We start from the raw sequence: 19,461 nt of genomic DNA, 5'->3' as shown, positions 1-19,461 counted from the left end.
ATATAGCTAGTACTACCCTCTGTCAGTTGTCCTTAATCTGGTTACTTTCACCATCAGGCAATGTAGAAATAAATTGCACATACTCAAAACGATACTAACCTTTACTTCTCTATATTTATCTGATAGGTGATTTAATTAAAGCAAGAGGTATGTATTTAAATTGAGCAATAATAAATGGATATTATAAAAGACTAAATCTAGTGAGTTCATAATAAATGCGTTTGTGTACACAGACAATCTCCAAACAGAAAAAGTTGAGTGCTATAATGTATCTTCTAATATAGAAGCATTGGATGAATTATGATCTCTTCCAGTGGGATTTTGCTGCCACTGTACAGAGTAAATCCTCTATCACAGTTCAAGCCTTGAAAATGTTTTTTGTGTCATTATAATCAGGAACTTTACTGGTATGTTGTCTAAAGTTCTGAAGGTTTGAAATATTTCTTACTTGATACACTGACTCTGGAATGTTGCCTAGAAATATATTAACAGTTTAAGAAATGAGAACTGAAATTTAAGTTCGGTTATGAGAGTTCAAAGAATACAATATACATTTTTATTGTTTTCTTGCTTAAGGTCATACCAAAAGAAAAGGGCACCAATGTTATATTGTTTTCCTCTCCAGTCTTTACAACATTGAGATGTATTGACCTCACTTTATTCGTTCTACAGTTTTCTAGTGAAAGCTTCCAATCCCGTCTTTTAATTAAGTAAGCCACTTCCTCTTTGTGAATATAATTTCCATTTGCCATCTGTAATGGTCTGAGCCCTGCCTGTCTTAGACATTCATTGCCTATATCTCTAAAATAAGCATTTTCATAACCTAGGAAACTTGGCTTTAATCAGGCTTGTTGTAAAATACCTTCTTCCTGGTCACCTAAAGCATATACGAGGAGAACACAGGGAGATGTAATTACAATGTGGAGATAATGAAAACTATTAAAACTTATTATAACCTGGCAAATGTTCCACCCTTGTCAATCTTGTCACACCCTCTGACATAGAAGTGATTCCCATGGTCGAAAACCTTGGTCTAGTGCCTGCTGTCATTGGGCCATCCTGTCATAGTTATTCATATTTAGAGAACAGCTGCATTTAGAAAACATTTTCTTCTCAGAAGATTCATGCAAGACATCACAGTCCACAAAACATAAATCCATTCATAGATTGGTACACAGAGTAACATCTCCATATGTCTTATAGACAGTTATTTTTATTCAACAAACTTCAACTTCTGAAGGTGTTTATTTAAATCCTAAAAGTCTCATGAGCAGGATAAATACATTAATTACCTCTCTATAGAGTATTCTATCTTCAGTTAACAATCACTCAGGAGATGCACTGACGAATTAATTGTTTTTTTTTCCAATTAGGAATAGTAGCCACCCACCAGGGAAGCCCAGGCCATTGTAATCGATGAGTCATGAGGCTTTTATGCCACATATCAACCCAATAAAATAAGAGATGCATAGAGAGTGTTGTAAGTACTTAATTCTTTAAATGTCCGCTCCGAAAGGATAATAAACAACATTGAGCATTGAAGGCCATTGCAGAGTTGTCAATGACACTCCTAGTAAGTAAAAACAGACAAGGATAGTCACACATTGCTTCGTGTGTGTGCTGTATGGAGACATTGGACTTATATCTAGAAGTAACAATCTGTCAGCAGGTCCAAATCTCAAGCTCTGTAATGTTCAAATCGTCAAAGTACAACTTTACCTATAGGACTGTAAACATGCGCAGTGTGAGAAACTATCATGATAGACAAGTAGAACCCAACCTCTTCTAAGGTGCAATGAATGTGTTTGTCTGGTCAAACACAGCCCAAGGGATAAAGGTACTGCTCCAGAATCCCTTTCCAACTTTAAAAACTCTTTATTTACCTACAGGCATCCTGCAGTGATAGCTAATAGATCCATCAGGAGCTGCCCAGTGGCTTAAAGTTGTTAGAGGATGTGTCAGGAACACTATGACAATTCACGTTCAGACTTTTCTATTTTAAATAATGTTGTCCCTTCAGACTCTAGGAATTCAATTTTTGGGCATTTTCCTATCTTTGATATTTATTTTATAGAATGTGTCATGTTATAAAGCTGTTTAGGAATACCATAAATGTCAGCACCATATGTACCTGCTATCCAAGAATGTTTATGAATGTTAACTATGTTCTATCTCTATGATAAATAAGTTGGCACATTTCCTGCCATTCTTGTCTTGTTCAATTCTTGCTTTAATATCTTAAAATCCTGTAACTGCTTACAAAATAAAAGGTAGGATAAGATAGAAATTACAAGTAGTATACTATAGAATATCAGATATCAGATCATAGAAAGAGATAGCCTTCGAGGCATAGCTATAGAGGCAAATGTTAATCCCCTGTGTAGCCCAATCCTCAGTTGGAGATGACACAGGGGGGAAATACATTACAGCTGTCAGAGGTCAAGTTCCATTCTCCTATATGTTTCTAATTCATGACAGGAAATAGCTAACTTGCTATTTTATAAATAAATCATAAGCATGTTGGGTGAATCAGCCTAGAATCACAGGCACAATTTACTATTTACTGCTTAAGCAAAGATAGTATAAATCTCAATAAAGCATAAGGCAGTTAGAATGATGAAGACACAATAAAAATGTTGGAAGTTTTCTTGCTGTTTTCGATATGCATAAATTGCATCTTTGTATTTATTTTTATATTCTGTTTTAGTACCACTCATATTTTATGGTTTAGGTTAGAAGTTTATTATAAATATTTAAAAATGTATTTCCTATTCTTACTGGGTTTGAAGGTTATATTCATAAATGAATCAGGTGTTAGAGTTCCACTTTGTCCCTGACCTCATCTTGTGGGATTTATTATTCCCAGTAAGTACTTATTATGAAGAACTGCTCAGTGTTTTAAATATGAATTGCAGTCCAAAAGTATTTCTAATTCATGCTGACAGTTTGACTGAGTTCTTGCACCTGGAGGTGAGACATAGAACGATGTGACTCTATGGCAGAGGAGAGGCCATGGTGAATGATGCATCTCCGGAGACTGAGTGACATTTGTAATGATTTGGCACTCACCTACCTCTAGGATGGTATAATTTGAAACCCTAATCTGGCTTCTTCCTTTAGCTGTTTCATAATGCTGCTGTGTTTATTAGCTGACTTGATGCCAAGTATTTCAGGATTTACATTTCAATCCAACTTTAAGTATGGCATTTTCTCCCAGCTCAAGTCAGCTCAATAGCATCTTAGGCTCAGATTTATCAAACTTTTCCACTGTTTTTGCTTAATGAAAGTGATGCAAATCATTAAAATGATTTTTCTGTTATTTATTTCCTGATAATATGAAGGTCATTTTTATGCACCGATATAAAGTTTTTACACAGCTGATGAGTTGGTCTCAAGGTTGTTGTTCATGTAATGTTCCAAATGCAGATACAATTGTTCTGTTTAATTCAAATGGTCAAATGATGATTGTGTTGTGATAGTTTTATTCTCATCTTTTTTAACATTGTACTTATATTTTTGCGAATTACTTGAATTTAGAGCATTACACTGTAGCACACTAGTCAAAATATTCAAACATGGAACATTTCTTGAATGGTTGCCGTTGAAATTTGGCAACAGTCTGTATTGAATCTCCACAAGTAACACATTTGTCGTTGCTATTTCAGACACTCTTCAGAAGGAAAAAGGTATGTGAAATTGCATTAAAACAAGGGTAAGGGCAAGCACACATCCAGTCAAGGCAGAATACTTCTGTTACACATCTTGTCTGAAGATTGTTACTTCCTGCCTTGCAATATTTGCTCATCATGATGTTGGGAACTATATTTTGCTCTACAGAGGGGCTATTTACTAGAATATGTCTCCTTTATACAAAAACAGAAGTGCTCTACACAGAAAGAAAGGCAATTCCCAATCCACACAGCAGCAGAAAACCCCAAGATTGTTACCAAGTTATTTCACTGCAGTTAGACACTTCTACTCAATTTTCAAAACCTCCAGAATGCTCATTATGAAATACATGATCTTTTATATTCTATCTGAGAAGACATATCAAAAGAATGAATTTCCAAATATTTCTTTGGTTTAAAACAAAATAGTTTTGAGATTTTAAAGATTTCAACATATTGTACATTAGATATTTTTTAATCCTTTTTATAACCTGCAATAAATGTATTACTTTTCAAAGACCCCTAACCAGAATAGTGCTAGGCAACTTGATGTAATATACTTTAAAAAAAAATCGAAATGATTGAGGATTTTTTTTAATGTATCAATAATGTTAATGTGATAGGTCAGTTTGAAATGCATAAACTATCTTTGACTATGCGAAACGATATATCTTATGGATATATGATATTTCAGACATTTTCCAAAAAGTAGTTGGAACACTTGGAAACACCTTCCATATAGCTAGTACTACCCTCTGTCAGTTGTCCTTAATCTAGGTACTTTCACCATCAGGCAATGTAGAAATAAATTGCACATACTCAAAACAATACTAACCTTTACTTCTCTATATTTATCTGATAGGTGATTTAATTAAAGCAAGAGGTATGTATTTAAAATGAGCAATAATAAATGAATATTATAAAAAACAACATCTAGTGAGTTCATAATAGATGTTTTTGTGTACACAGACAATCTCCAAACAGAAAAAGGTGAGTGCTATAATTTATCTTCAAATATAGAAGCATTGGATGAATTATGATCTCTTCCAGTGGCATTTTGCTGCCATGTACAGAGTGTAAATCTTCTATCCCAGTTCAAGCCTTGAAAATGGTTTTTGTGTCATTATAATCAGGAACTTTACTGGTATGTTGTCTAAAATCTATGGACGAATTTTGCGAATTCGAGATTCGCGAATTTGCGTATTTACGAATTTGCAATCTGCAAAATTCGCGAACTTTGCAGATTTTTTTGTGTTCGCAAGGGTTTCTGCCAGTTCGCGAGGGTTTTTTACCAGTTCGCAAACGCGAACTTACTTGTCGGGTCGCAACAGTCGTGACCGTGTTGTTTCTATGTCTGGTTCATCACAGCACCCTCTGTTTCACTACTGCCACCCTCTGGTTCACCCATGCCATCTCTGGTTCATCACTGCCACCCTCTGGTTCATCACTGTGGATTATGGGAGGAAAAGCACACCTGCCCTGCCTCAACTGCCATGAATTAATTTGGGGCTGATTAATGTGTCACTGAATTTGAGCTGGCACCTGCTTCCTTATCTGTAAGTGCTTCATGATTAATGATGAGCTTGAACTTTTGCACCTGCTAAGTGCTTTCGGTTTTGCAAAATTCGTTAGCACACCTGCCCTGCCTCAACTGACCTGAATGAATTAGGGGCTGATTGATGTGTCACTGAATTTGAACTTCCAGTCTGGCACCTGCTTCCTTATCTGTAATTGCTTTCTGTTGCAGTGTAATTCTTTTTAACAGGACCTTTGTGGCATACTTGTAGCTATTCTCTGAGCCTGCTGTGAAGGTCAGAGCAGGGTCAGATAATAGTTGCAAGTAGGCAACTGAACTCTGGAGGGGCCCCTCAGGAAGCACTACAGGGAATGGTTACTAATGATGAGCTTGAACTTTTGCACATGCTGAGTGCTTTCAGTTTTGCAAAAATCGTTTTTTTGCAATTTCGCGCGATTCGCGGGGCTCGAATTTGCGCGAGATCGAATTCGGAAGCCGCGAATTAGTGCAATTATGCGTTTTGCTTTTTTGCGGCGTGTTAGTTTGCGTGATTTTTTGCATTTTCGCGAGCCGCTTGTAGCGCAATGACGCGAAGTTACCCTAGCGGTCGTACATGGGCACGGCCATCTTGTTTGCGTGACGTATTTCCGTTTCCGGGCGCTATGTGTAATCTCGCGAAGTGTGCGGCTCGCTAGTACAAGTTTGCGTGTGATCGTGGGGGAAATCTCGCGCGAACTTACCCACGCGGTCGTGAACGGGCGCGGCCATCTTGTTTTTCATTCATTACTATGGTTCTGGGCATCCTTTCTGTATCCTCTCTCAATCTCCCATCCTTTGCTTGTTTGAAGTTTTTTTTATCTTTTTTACCTATTATCTATCCCTCTATTTTTCTAGCTCTATATTTTTGTGTTTTCTGCTACTTTTGGTTAATTTTAAACTACTTTTTTAAACTCTTTTCTTTTCTTCTTCCCTATTCTATTTCTTATTTATTATTTACCTTCCTTTCTGCCCAGACCATGCTAAAGGGAGCCGGGAAGCAGCCCGAGAAAGGGAAGGGTCCCGCACCCCGTGCCCGGCTCCCGTGCGGGCGTTTGAGGTGGGAGCTAGTGATGCCACGGGAGATCTTTAGCGCGGAGGAGATGGCCGCAGTAGTGTACTATGTACAGCGCCGCCTCCCCAGGACCATCGCGGCAGGCGGAAAGATCGCAAGCGGCTCCGGGCTCCGGGAGCGCCGGAAGCGGTGGGAGAAGGTGTGCCGGCCCATGTATGAACACTCTCGGGTCTGGCACACCTACAACCAGGCCACCCACCGTTGGACGGATCTCCTGGACCGGGAACGCGACCTGCTCGACCTGCTCGGAATCGAGATCCCCGGGCTTGGTGAGTAGTAGTAGCTATTTCATCACTAGCTTTCTCCTGCTCTGTGTGTTATTATATTGCAACTTTTTGTTTTTTATCAAGAGCAATAATGCTGCTGATTACATTGTAGGTAAATTATATTTCAAAATCTTCTGTGCATTTCAGGTGCACTGCTCTCCTTCTCAGTAGCGTTGCAACTATGCTTATTTGTTTTTGATTTTGTGTTCATTTCATTGGCCTGAGAAATTATGTATGAGTGTAGTTTACAGAACTGCGTAATGCTAGACACTAAGGGGCAGATTTGCAATTACTGGCGCATCTCTGCAAAGTAGCAGGGATGCGCCAGTAATTGTGCGCCACGCCACCACCCCCCATGGTGCGCCGTATTTACAATGCGGTGCACCATGGACCCAAAACGTCACCGAAGCGCTGCGCATCTGTGCCGTAAAGGCTTCGCATTACTGGAGTTGTGTCGCAACGATGGCGCAGCTCCAGCAATGCTCTGGGGTGCCCTATCTCACCAATGCTGCGTCAAGCCGTACGTCTGCTTCAAGCAGGCGCAGGGTTTGAGTGACGCATCATTGTTTTAAAAGTGACTGATTGAAATCTTGTAGATTTCCCTCAGCCTCTTTTAGGATGCGTTCCTGCGCAGGAACGCCCTCCCTTGCGCCGGAACGCCCCCTGATGGCGCAGGGCTTTACAACGTGATGCACCTCCCATATGCATCACGTTGTTAATATACGCCGCACCATGGTGCCTCTTTTGTTCTGCAGCTGCGTCACAAAAGTCACGCAACAATGGAGCAAAAGAGCCGAAAGGGGCTTGTAAATCTGCCCCTACAGGCTCAAGTCCAGTCCTTCCTTTGTACACCTGGCAATAAGAAGAAATAGTGGTGGTGGATTGATAGTTTGAGTATTTTAATGACTGGTTAATGTAGTAGGAAACTTTTTAGTGTTGTCACTGATCTGCAATCACGATGGAGTTTGTCTGTCACTTCGCGTGCTGCATACTGCTGCCTGCCAGTCCTAGACGAACCTTTTTAGTAGTTTGTTTAGTGAGTTACATAACTTTCCAAGTCGACGGTCCGCAAATCAAGCAATACTAATATCGTAGTAGACCACATGAGATAGGTCAATATATCCCGTGGAATAGTTGTCTATTTGCTATTTCGGCAAAATATTTTGTTATTGTTCTTTTGAAATGTTTGATCTGGTTGACAACAATCATCCATGTTTTCGGGTCTTTCTTTCTTTCATGTTGTACATCAGCTCCCCCCAGGGGCAAGAGGACAGAGGAGGAGGTGGTATCGGCTGCTGCTGCTGTAGAAGGCCAGGATCGGTCAGGCGAGGGCTCCTTTGCTGGCCCCGGTAAGTTTTCATTTTAATATAGAGTACCTATTTTTTCCTAGCGTTCCTCATTCAATTTTTTCTAAATCGTCTTTCATCTTCTTGTAGACTGTATCTAAATTCTTATCCTGCCTCTACTATGACTCCCTGTGGTATTACTAGATTATACTTATTAGTCTGTCTGTGTAGTAACTAAGATTGCACAGTTGGCAAAAGGTGTTAAACGAAACTCCCATTCCAGCCTCTACTATGACTCCCTGTGGTATTACTAGATTATACTTATTAGTCTGTCTGTGTAGCTAACTAAGATTGCACAGTTGGCAAAAGGTGTTAAACGAAACTCCCATTCCAGTCAGCAATAGCTCTATGCACTGAGTGCAGTCCTCTGGGATTGTCCATAATGTCTTTTCAAGTCTTCTAAATGTTTATGCTTTGACAATTCCCAACAATAAAATGTGAATGACCACCAAGAAAGAATAAGATACTACTTTACTTTTGGTTTGGATAGGAGGACAATCTATACTACTACTGTTGCAGGGACAAATCTGCAAAACAGAACTATGGACACTAAATAGTGCATTGTTTATCAATTATAATAGGCGCAGGTAGACTTTCCACATACCTCAGTGATAACAGACTTTGAAGAACCCCCAATCTCCTTACTGACTAGATAGTGTGGCAGAGTCAATTAGCTCCCGAATTCATCGATGATTGATCCCCAATGATGATTATCCAACGCAGGACAAGAGTACGGAGTCAGAGTCCAGAAGTGTCAGAGGCACGGACTCATGCTTACAAATTGCAAAACCTTTTGCTCAGTCACTCTTGACCAAAAACCACAGAGTCTATTTAAGTTTTAAAGCTTTAATTAATGTAAAAACATTTATTAAAATCAAGTTAGTCAAAAAACATAAACGATTGATTAAAAATGGAAAAGTGCTTAGTGATTTATTTCACACATTTATTGTGGGCGAGCCGAGCCCTCACCTGGTTTGTACTTTAATTTTTCTTTTTGGTGCTGAATCGTTGGACACTCCGTCCTAGTGATATGATCTGATCTTGCTCTTGTTCTTAGATGTGAAGCTTCTGTCTGTTATGAGAAAAATGGTGCGTGTTAAAAAGCAAGCATTCATCAGTTGTGCCAAAAAGTGCAGCAAGACAACACCCTTCCCTGGAAAAAGGGACATTTTTACTTTAGAGTAGACAGTCACAAATTATTAGATTGGTTTCTGTATTCACATTTCTTCATTCCTAGACAAAATACTAGTGAGTGGTGTATGGCTATGACATCTAATATACTTAAATGTACTTTGTAGATGGAACATCTGGTGCTGGGGCCAGCGCGAGGTGGAGGAGGACACTTCTGGGGAGGAGGCGGTGCAAGTGCCAGAGGAAACTGCTGTGAGGGTTGCCACGGTAGTGGCGGGCAGTGGTAAGCTCTTATATTCCTTACTTATTGAGATTGCAGACTGCAGAGTGTGCTCTCTGCATGGGTGTAGTATATATGTTGTACAGTTAAGTTACTATACTGTTAAGAAGGCTTTCAAATTTAGAACAAAGTTTTTATCAACCAGGTAGTAGCCTCCTCTAAATTTACTTCAACTCAGCGGTGAATTTTTTTTTGAGAATCCAAATCAGATCTGAGATGAACTTGATGGATGGGATGAACGAAAAGCGAAAGAAGGGTGTAAGTAAGTGTGGAAGGACGAGCAAGTTAAAAGTAATGATGACTGACAAAGAAGAATGATACGTGTTTGATTGGTGCCCGAGGTGGCTGGGAAGGAATATGATGCATGGCTGGGTGAAGGATGAAGCAAGGTTGGGTGAAACAGAAACTGTATGTGTGCGAAATATATCCTTTGGGTGAAATTCAAATGCAAGTCAAGCACGGATGTATGGCTTGCGGTTTCCCAAATAAAATGAAAAGGTTGTTTTCCCGTGAGAAAACGTAAGGTTTTTCCAGATGAGAGACATGAAGAAGAGTGATTGACATATAGTTTGAATGGATGGATGTCTGGATCATGGTACTATCTGACTCTTAGATAGCATATGTGTATCTAGAGAGAGTAGACGGTCACTGGATGAACTAAGTGTTACTTTGAAGAGCATGTAACACCGCACCCGCACATCCGTTCCAGTGTAGGAAAGGCAAGGAAAAGAAGTTTTAATTTCGTCCGAATACTACCATGAATATTAGCAGTAGTTTGTATTGCAAGCACAGCATATATCCGGCTATTACGATGGCCACTCACTACCTCTGTTAATAAGTTTAGTAGAACTCGGTCATTCATGTGTGGATGTATCACTGTTCACTCAATAAAAAGCAAAGCACCTAAAGTCATCCCAAATGTAAGCAAATACATACCATGTGCAGTGATAGATAATCAGATTATTTATCTTCTTAATTTTCCTTTTCTAGTATTCATTGGCACTGTAGGGTGAAAGTTAAATTAATTAAGCAGTAGCCCTTGTAACAGAGTATTCTCAGTGCCACCCGTAATAGAAAAGTAAGAGAATCACCACCTGCATGTACTGGACCGGTACAGCAACGCAAGTCTGTCTCACTCATCATGGCGGGCGTCTGTTACTCGCGGGTGCAAGTTGACTGCGCTGGCATTATGCCGGCTTGCAGAAGTTTATGTACCAATTTTTCTAAACAAGAGAGTAGAAGAAGAATAAGACTGGTGTACTGTCATAGTCGACTCTAATGGAGTGAGTCCATAGTGCTCGTAGAATTGATTCCTTAAACTCCCACTAATGTTAGAGCAAGGATGAAGAAGTGGGAGGTTAGATAGATACTGGCCACAATAGTTATGTACTGCGCTTGCAAGTTGCTAGTTCTACTGTGACATAACTTTCTGCTGAATCATTTTGTGTTAATCTTAAAGAGCATTGGTTACAGACTATGTCTTTCTTTCTTCATATAGATGCTCCTTCCAAACCAACACGGAAGGAGCTGGCTAAAAGGGCCCGGCAACGGAGGCTGGAGGTGACTGTCGCCGAATATCGGCGTCTGGTGGCCCAGAAGGAGGAGAACACGCAGTCCACCACAACATCGACCGGGACAGCTGCATCCTCCTCCGCGCTCCCTGGGTCCGCCAGTCAGCGCAGCCGGTCTCCAGCGGTACGGAGCCGGGGCACCGCAGCCACCCACCACCGCCGAGCAGCAAAAAAATCAGCTGCCCCCCACAGCAGTACCAAAAGAAGGTTGCACCACCTTTCACTCAGGGTGTCCTACTTCGAGCAGGAGCTGTTGAACACCAAAACCCTGCTCGAGACCCTCCGCAAGGAGCATGCCCACCTGGCCCGAAAAGTGAACAGCAGCCAGCAGTAGGAGGAGACTGTCCCTTGCCGCTTTTTTAAACACTTCTGGGGGTGGGAATTGGGAGTTGGGTTTTTTGGACTTTTCACGGATATTCGTTGGGGTTCGGGAAGGGGGGTGGGTTGAATCTTGCGGGAGATTATTTATGTTAGGGATATAAATATATTTTAAACTTTATCTTAGCATACGTGTTTTTTACTGCTTTTGAGGCTGCTGGGTGGGGGTTTAACAGTAAGTTTGTTTTCCTGAAACTTAAGTGGCATCTTGATTCAAGTTGTGTAAGTAATTGCCCAAATGTTTTCAAAACTAAGTGCCTCTCACAGAGTAAGTGAATTCAATAGTCCTAGGACTTTACTAGTACTACCGTCAGTCTCTCGTCTTTCCTAATACTCCATTATACTACCTCCCCTCAAACACTTATCTTACCTGTAAATTGTATTTGGAAATAGGGCTAGGCACAGGGCTGGCTGCACGGGAAATGGCGATTAAGGTTGGCAATCCTGGGCGGATGAAATGTCATCATTGCGGTGGTACTAGTGGTGTTACACAGTGGCAGTTGCAGCATCTGAAAAAAAAGAAAATGAAACCTTGTTTGTCCTTACCGTAGCATTAGAACGGTACGATAGAGAATATAGCAGGTGACAGTACTCTAGAACAGTGCCACAATGTGGCCTAACAAATGGTAAAGTATTGAAAGTATAACTACTATTTGCGTTGAATTTCTTTGACATTTGCTACTTCTACAAGAAATAGTACTGAAGGTGGAGGACACAGCAGCGTAATCATTTGCCACGTCTAGGAGGAGGATATTCTTGATGATCAATCAAGTTGAAGGCGCACATGAAAATCTGCTTTCATTTGCCAATAGTCATGGGTCTGTGTCAAGCTGAGTAAGAATGTATCCTCGGATTCCTTCACCAGCCTGTTGCTATGACCTTATCCTCCCCAGCAAGTGTGTGGAATTATTGCTGTCATTTAGTCACACATCAATCAAAACCACACAGCTCGGGGAAGAGGGTTAGGGTTTGGAAAATGGATGGGAATGGGTTTTTTTGGGAAAGTTTTGTTGAGAGAAGAAAAAAGAAGCACCGCATGGACAAACAATAATTGAAGATAAACAAATCTTTGGGTACAAAGCTATCCATAAATCTTTTAAGTGACATAAAGGAAGTGCATGCACTACTGCATGCATGGTTGCTGAAAAGTAAGTAGTACTTTCGACAACTGTGAATGAAAGAATGCGACAGTACAGGGCTGCAGTGATTATGCGTTTTCACTTGCCTATCTCTGCACTCAGAGAAACACTTCGTACATTAAATTAGGTTTGAGAAATAGCAGAAGTAAAACCTATACAATGGCTGTAGGGATGAATTTAGAAGCAGAGATCAAAGAAATGCAGAGTCACACTCATAGAAGTTCACAGCAATAACATTACTTAAAAGATAATTAGAAAAGAACGGATACTGTATCTGTATGTTGTTGTAGTTGTCCTGTTGAATTTGGGAAGTTGCATGCATCCAACCATTTCTCTTATTAGCGGGACTCGTCCATTCCATCTGACGCTCCGTCCATCAATGTTGGTGACCAGAAGACACCCTGTCCACTGCCTTCCTGACCGATGCTGAATTGCGGCTCGCTAATGTGAAGCCTGACTTCATCCTTTTTTTCCCATTGCACAGGCTGAAACCCGGCCTGTAATTATTGATGGACAAACAGGAAGTGATATTAGAACACCACTGACAAATAAATATAAGGTATGTACGCTGTGTAGTGCAAAAAGTCACACTTTGAGTTTCCTAATAGACAGTACAATATTTTTGAAAGTGGGTACTCTGTCTGAGTCTCCTTTTGATGGATAAATAAGTATGGGCGAATTAATTTAGCGGATCTTTCCCCTCCAGCTAGGTGTACTGTAAACTGTGTTTTAGAACAAAATTAGACCTTCCCAGCAGTGCTCCCAGACCCTTACTAAACCCAGTCGCAAAAATGTAGAAGACCCCAATCAGATCTCAAAAAACGTGCGATACTGCTACCTGTCAGAGGCCTAGTAGAAAATGGTGACAAAAAGTACTTTGAAAGTAAAGTAGGCCCAAATCCCCCCTTACCCACCATGGATTGTATTCAAACCACTTGCAAGCAAGCGAAAGTATCCATACCCAGCATTGCTCCGAGACTTGCAAATCCCCCCACAAACACCAGGAACCCCCACAAACCGACCCCGGAAAACGGTAGAGTGAGCGAAATCTCAGAAAATGCAAAAACTTTTTCCCCAGGGATTGTCTCCAAAACACTTTCTTTCGGGTATTAGACCTTCCCAGCAATGGCCCCAGAACTGTCAACCCGGGCGAAAACAAGTTTAACACCCCCAACAAGCCAAAAGGCAAAACCTGGGAAAAGCCACACTTAGAAAACTTTGGGCCTACCTGGAATGCAGTCCAAATGAGCTCTGCAGCTAGGCCCTAACTCCCCTTTTCCACCACGGATTTTCTGAAAAACAAATGCAATCAATATTAGACTGTGGCAGCAGTGCTCCCAGACACCAAAACCCACCCCCAAAAACCTGGAAGCTCCCCAAACAGCACCTCCAAAGACAGGCAAGTGATCAAAAGCGCAAAATCTTTTTCACCTCCGATTTTCTCCAAACCACTTTTATCCGGTATAAGACCTTCATAGCAATGCCCCAGATCCGTCAACTGACCCGCAAAGAAGTAAAACACCCCCACAAGTGCAGAGTCTTTCTTCATTGGGCGTAATCCAGCCATCTGCTTTGAGGGAAATAGGAGTCTGGAGGAGGAGGATAGAGGAGCATGTTCTTGTGAACTTGTGAACCTGAGGAATGCAGACTGCGGCACCTTCAAATCAATAAACCAAATAAATGAAGACAGTTCTGCTGATGGGCTTGTTTTTGTGATTAGGTGATTAAAGTTTTTTTTATATAGATTTTGCAAAACAAAGAAAGACAGACACACAGGAATAAAAGTGAATAAGGACGAAAAAGAAAGTTAGTGATTCATTGGCTCATTTTCAGGGCTCAGTGTCAGGGAAGAAGAGCTTGTCCTAAAACTCTGCGAATTCAGATGGGAGTAGGTCAGTTAACATAGAAGAACTTTCCTCATCTAAGTTGGTGTCCTCCTCGTCTTCTTCCTGCGTGCATTCTCGTATTTTGTAATCTGGTGGTATGAAGTGCTGATTCATCTTGATCATTGTTAACCTCTCCCCATAGGCGGGTCCTTTTGGAAGTTACAATGCTACCAGCAGCACTGAAAACACGTTCAGAAGACACGCTTGCGAGTGGGCAAGACAAGTAATTTATAACCAGGTTGGTGATCTCTGGCCACACATCTCTTTTCCCATGCCAATACGCCAATGGGTCATGATGAACATAGTCATTCAGATAGGCCTGCACCATCGACTCAAGGGTCTCCAGGGTTCTTCCACTTTGCTTACTTTTTTTTGGGACCTTTTGAGAAGCAAACCCAAGCTGAGTTAGCCAATCCTCTTCTTCACACAATATTACTGTTGTGTCTGGTGCAGATAATACGGTTGCTGGTGTCGTTAACAGCTGAGAGGGAAAATCACTCACTTCTGCCACAGCCACAGATGCAGAAGTGGATTTTTTTGAGTCCGGATGGCCTGCTGATGCTGATGTACTGCCTTTTCCTTCAATTTCCTGCCGTTCTCTTTCAAACCGAGTGGCTGACACAGCTAGCCAATGTTTGTACTCTGTAACATCTGCGTCATCAAAAGGAAAGAATACTCTGCCTGCCACTAGCTTTTTGTACCGTGGATTCAGAATAGTAGCAGAAATGTAATGCTGTTCTGTGTGGATATTTTCAAGACGTTCATCGCGAAGTAGGCGCTGTAATAACTTCTCCGCCAACTCAAATGCTTCTTGCTGTCAATCTTTTTGAAACGTAGAAGACACCGCCTTCAGTTGGTGCTCTAGCATGCGCAACAATGGGATAGCTTTTCCCAAATTACAGTCCTCCCTGCTGACTGCACGCGTGAAGACCTCAAAAGGACGAAGCATGTCTGTCAGGCTTTTAACTAGGTCCCATTGCTCCACCTGTATCCTCAGATCTATCATAGGTGTACCCAGTTTAAAGAAATACTGATCGACTACCGCATACTGCTCATACAGACACTCAAGCATGTAGAAGGTTGAGTTCCAACGTGTTACCACCTCCTGGATGAGTGCTTTCACTGGCACTTTACGTTCATGTTGCAGGCACCTCAGCTGCTTCCGGGCCTAAAAGAATGGTTGAAATGTGTGCGCCTTCTTCGGCAGGTGGTGAGTAACTCGTAGACTGGACTTTCTTCACTCAAGAATTTTTTAGCAACCAGGTTTATACAGTGCGCCAAACACGGCACTCTGAAATAGTTTACCCTTATCCATGGCCTTAACTACATTGGCGCCATTATCCGTGGAAACATAACCAATCATGCGTTTTCTTGGGGACAGCCAGTGAAAGACCTTTTTGTTAAACTCATGCAAAATGTTTTCTCCTGTATGAGTTTTCTCCATTGCAAACATGGCTACTGTTGCATGTTTCCGAGCAGCTTTATAAACTTTGTCCGTGTCAACACATGCGTTTAGCTTTGCTTTAACCCCTGAAAAAGATACCCAGTGTGCAGTGATGCACATGTAATCAAGGGCCTGGCAACTGGTCCACATGTCTGTTGTCATATGTGTAGTGTGAACAGCACTCTTCTGCAAAGCTGCCCCAATCACCTCCAGCACATCTTCATGTAGTGCTGGAACCGCAACTCTGGCAAAATAGAACCGGCTAGGAACCTTCCATTTAGGGCAGAGCGTTGCCACCATTTCAAGAAAACCCACCCCTTCCACAAAAGAAATAGGGAGAAGGTCCAGCGCTAGCATTTTAGCCAGCTTAGTGTTATACAGACGCGCCGTTGGGTGATTGCGTTCAAATGGTGCATCTGAAAACAACACGCTTCTAATGGTGGGCTGGACTATTTTACGGGATGATGATGACTTCTTCGACCCAGTTACGCTTAGTGATTATGAACTTTTTCGCATTGGTGTCTCACTCTCTCCCACACTCTTAGTGTGGCTCATATATCTTGCAGGGGGTGTGCTGCTGACAGGGGTACTGTGTATAACTGAAGAAATGTTTGACGCTTCTTCCTCCTCATCATCATCCGATGAAACATCAACGGATAAAATTTGTTGACTTGCAATTCGGGCTGCCTTGATCTCCCTTAGGTGTGCATGCCATTTGACAGTGTGCTGTTCCTCAAGATGACCTCCCTGGCCTCCAGTACCATAGTTGGTACCAAGCTTACCACGACTAACTCGAACCTTACAAATGGTACAAATGGCTATGTTTTCCCTTGTTGGGCTAACATTAAAGAAGTCCCAAACTGCGGACTTCAAATGTCTGTGGGGGGCGGAGGAGGCGATACTGGGAATGCTAATGCCAGATGAAGTGGAGGATGTGTGTTGCCAAAATTTAGTACGTTGTGCACTTACAGCACCACTAATTGAGGAAATCAAGGTCGAGGTGGATGGAGGTCCCTTCTGGCGAGAAAATATGGAAGCTGTAGGTGGTGGTGTACTAGTTAACTGCATTGGTGGTGGTCCCATTGACACGTCGCCAACATCACGCTCAGCAGCATTTCGGGATATGGTAAAAATGTCTGTTTGCTGCATGCCCCTGAGGCTGGAGTGATGTCCATGATGACTGCGTCGTCGTCGTGAGAGTCTTCATCAGCAGGAGTATACGCCACTTCTTGTTCAGCGTCATCATCACACTCCATAACTATGAGACTTTCGGGGACTTTCCTTTTACGCTTAGCTACCTTTGTCAGATCATGGTGTGCCTCACTCTCAGTGCTGTCGAGGTGGATGGAGGTCCCTTCTGGCGAGAAAATATGGAAGCTGTAGGTGGTGGTGTACTAGTTAACTGCATTGGTGGTGGTCCCATTGACACGTCGCCAACATCACGCTCAGCAGCATTTCGGGATAGGGTAAAAATGTCTGTTTGCTGCATGCCCGCTGAGGCTGGAGTGATGTCCATGATGACTGCGTCGTCGTCGTGAGAGTCTTCATCAGCAGGAGTATACGCCACTTCTTGTTCAGCGTCATCATCACACTCCATAACTATGAGACTTTCGGGGACCTTCCTTTTACGCTTAGCTACCTTTGTCAGATCATGGTGTGCCTCACTCTCAGACAGCACTGAGAGTGAGTTCCCAATTTTCATCCATATCATCAGAAGGAAGGGGGCTTGAAGAAGATGTAGACACCATCCTTGATCTTTTCCTTGCTGGGGATCTGGAAGACAATGAATCAGCAGGAGGAGTGGCTTCCTCAGATGATTCCTCAGCTTGAATGTCGATTTCCTGATGTGCCCCTACTTCGGGAGGAACAACTATTGTGGGCACTTGTGCCGCTCCATGCACCTCTGCTTGCGCCTCTCCTTGCGCCGCCTCTCCTTCCACATGTACTTGGGCTTGTACTTGCACATGTGGTTGTTGTTGCGGCTGTGGTTGTTGAACACTCGTCAGATGAGTTACAACAACCTGTGTTGATTGAGGGATGCTGCTACTTTCTTGCGATGAGCCAACATCACTGGTCGATGGTGATTGAACAACTATACTGGTTGCCTCCGCAGCACTGAAGGGCTTGGACCTAAGTTGGCGAGGTGGTGGTGGCATTGAGCCCAATGGAGCGGAGGTGCTGCTCCCAGCTTGGTCCCCAGCAGACCCCGCTGCTGCTGCAGGCGTACTTTTTTTTCCCCAGAAAATGTGGCGGTCGGCACACCAGTCTCCTTGGTAAGTGGCGCCACTTGCTTCTTCTGCTCCTTACTGGCAACTTTCTTGCTAGAGGAGCTACGGGCAACTTTTTTTGGGGCCATCTTCTTCAGATGTCAGAACAGCAGGCCGCAGTTGCACAAGTTGCAGAGTTGTCTGTGGCCACACGTGACGTTGTGCTGCACACACCGCAGCAGGACTTCTTCCTGGCACTGATGAGGAACGATGAGGCTGATGATTCGTCTTTCTGCACCTAAAAGCAAACGAAGCCAGAGTAACATCAGTTAAATAAATGTTGCATATGTAGCGCTTCAATTAATAGTTTGCAAGTAAGCATTTTTATTATACCCTCCCCCCCAAAATGGAAAGACCAATAAAATGCACCACTGACAGAGTACCCCTGGGCATAATGGATGAAAGCATGGCAGACTGGGTGCAGGCCTATGGCACAACAAAGCACACAGCCTGGCTTCAAAATGGCCCCTAGACCCCCACCCACATGGCCAGGCCCTGCCTGGACCAGGCCTCAAAATGGCCGTCACCCACATGGACAAGCCCCAACACCACCCAAAAAATCAAAAAACACACAAAAAACACCACAATCCAATGCCATCCATGCCCTCAATCATGTTGAAATTCAAGACACCCCACAGAAAGACTCGGCCCATGCACCACTGAGTAACCCTGGGCATAATGGATGAAAGCAAGTCACATTGGATGCAGGCCTATGCCACAAAGCACACTGCCTGGCTTCAAAATGGCCCCTAGACCCCCACCACATGGCCAGGCCCTGCCTGTACCAGTCCTCAAAATGGCCCCCACCCACATGGCCATGCCCCATCAACACCCCAAAAAATTGAAAAACACACAAAAATCACCACAATCCAATGCCATCCATGCCCTCAATGATGTTTACATTCAAGACACCCCACAGAAGACTAGGCCCATGCACCACTGAGTAACCCTGGGCATAATGGATGGAAGCAAGGCACATTGGATGCAGGCCTATGGCACAAAGTACACTGCCTGGCTTCAAAATGGCCCATTGACCCCCACCACATGGCCAGGCCCTGCCTGTACCAGTCCTCAAAATGGCCCCCATCCACATGGCCATGCCCCATCAACACCCCAAAAAATCGAAAAACACATAAAAATCACCACAATCTAATGCCATCCATGCCCTCAATGATGTTTACATTCAAGACACCCCACAGAAAGACTAGGTCCATGCACCACTGAGTAACCCTGGGCATAATGGATGAAAGCAAGGCACATTGGAGGCAGGCCTATGGCACAAAGCACACTGCCTGGCTTCAAAATGGTCCCTTGACCCCCACCACATGGCCAGGCCCTGCCTGTACCAGTCCTCAAAATGGCCCCCACCCACATGGCCATGCCCCATCAACACACCAAAAAATCGAAAAACATACACAAATCGCCACAATCCAATGCCATCCATGCCCTCCATGATGT

At 42.8% G+C, this 19,461-nt stretch overlaps 1 protein-coding gene across 1 annotated transcript in view; it reads left to right on the top strand.

The window, feature by feature from the left end:
• The window catches only part of LOC144752361 (butyrophilin subfamily 2 member A2-like), a 613,785-nt gene that overhangs the window by 390,299 nt on the left and 204,025 nt on the right, over positions 1-19,461 (top strand). Inside the window, exons 14-16 of the mRNA XM_078640296.1 lie at positions 3,666-3,686; positions 4,531-4,551; positions 4,638-4,658. Of these exons, the coding sequence (XP_078496422.1) occupies positions 3,666-3,686; positions 4,531-4,551; positions 4,638-4,658 (63 nt within the window). The remainder of the gene's footprint in view (positions 1-3,665; positions 3,687-4,530; positions 4,552-4,637; positions 4,659-19,461) is intronic.

This window comes from Lissotriton helveticus, chromosome 5_1 (genome assembly GCF_964261635.1).
Source record: "Lissotriton helveticus chromosome 5_1, aLisHel1.1, whole genome shotgun sequence".
NCBI classification, from domain to species: Eukaryota; Metazoa; Chordata; class Amphibia; order Caudata; family Salamandridae; genus Lissotriton; species Lissotriton helveticus.
The sequence above is the reverse complement of the archived record's forward strand: the minus strand, read 5'-3'. Positions and strand labels throughout refer to the sequence as shown.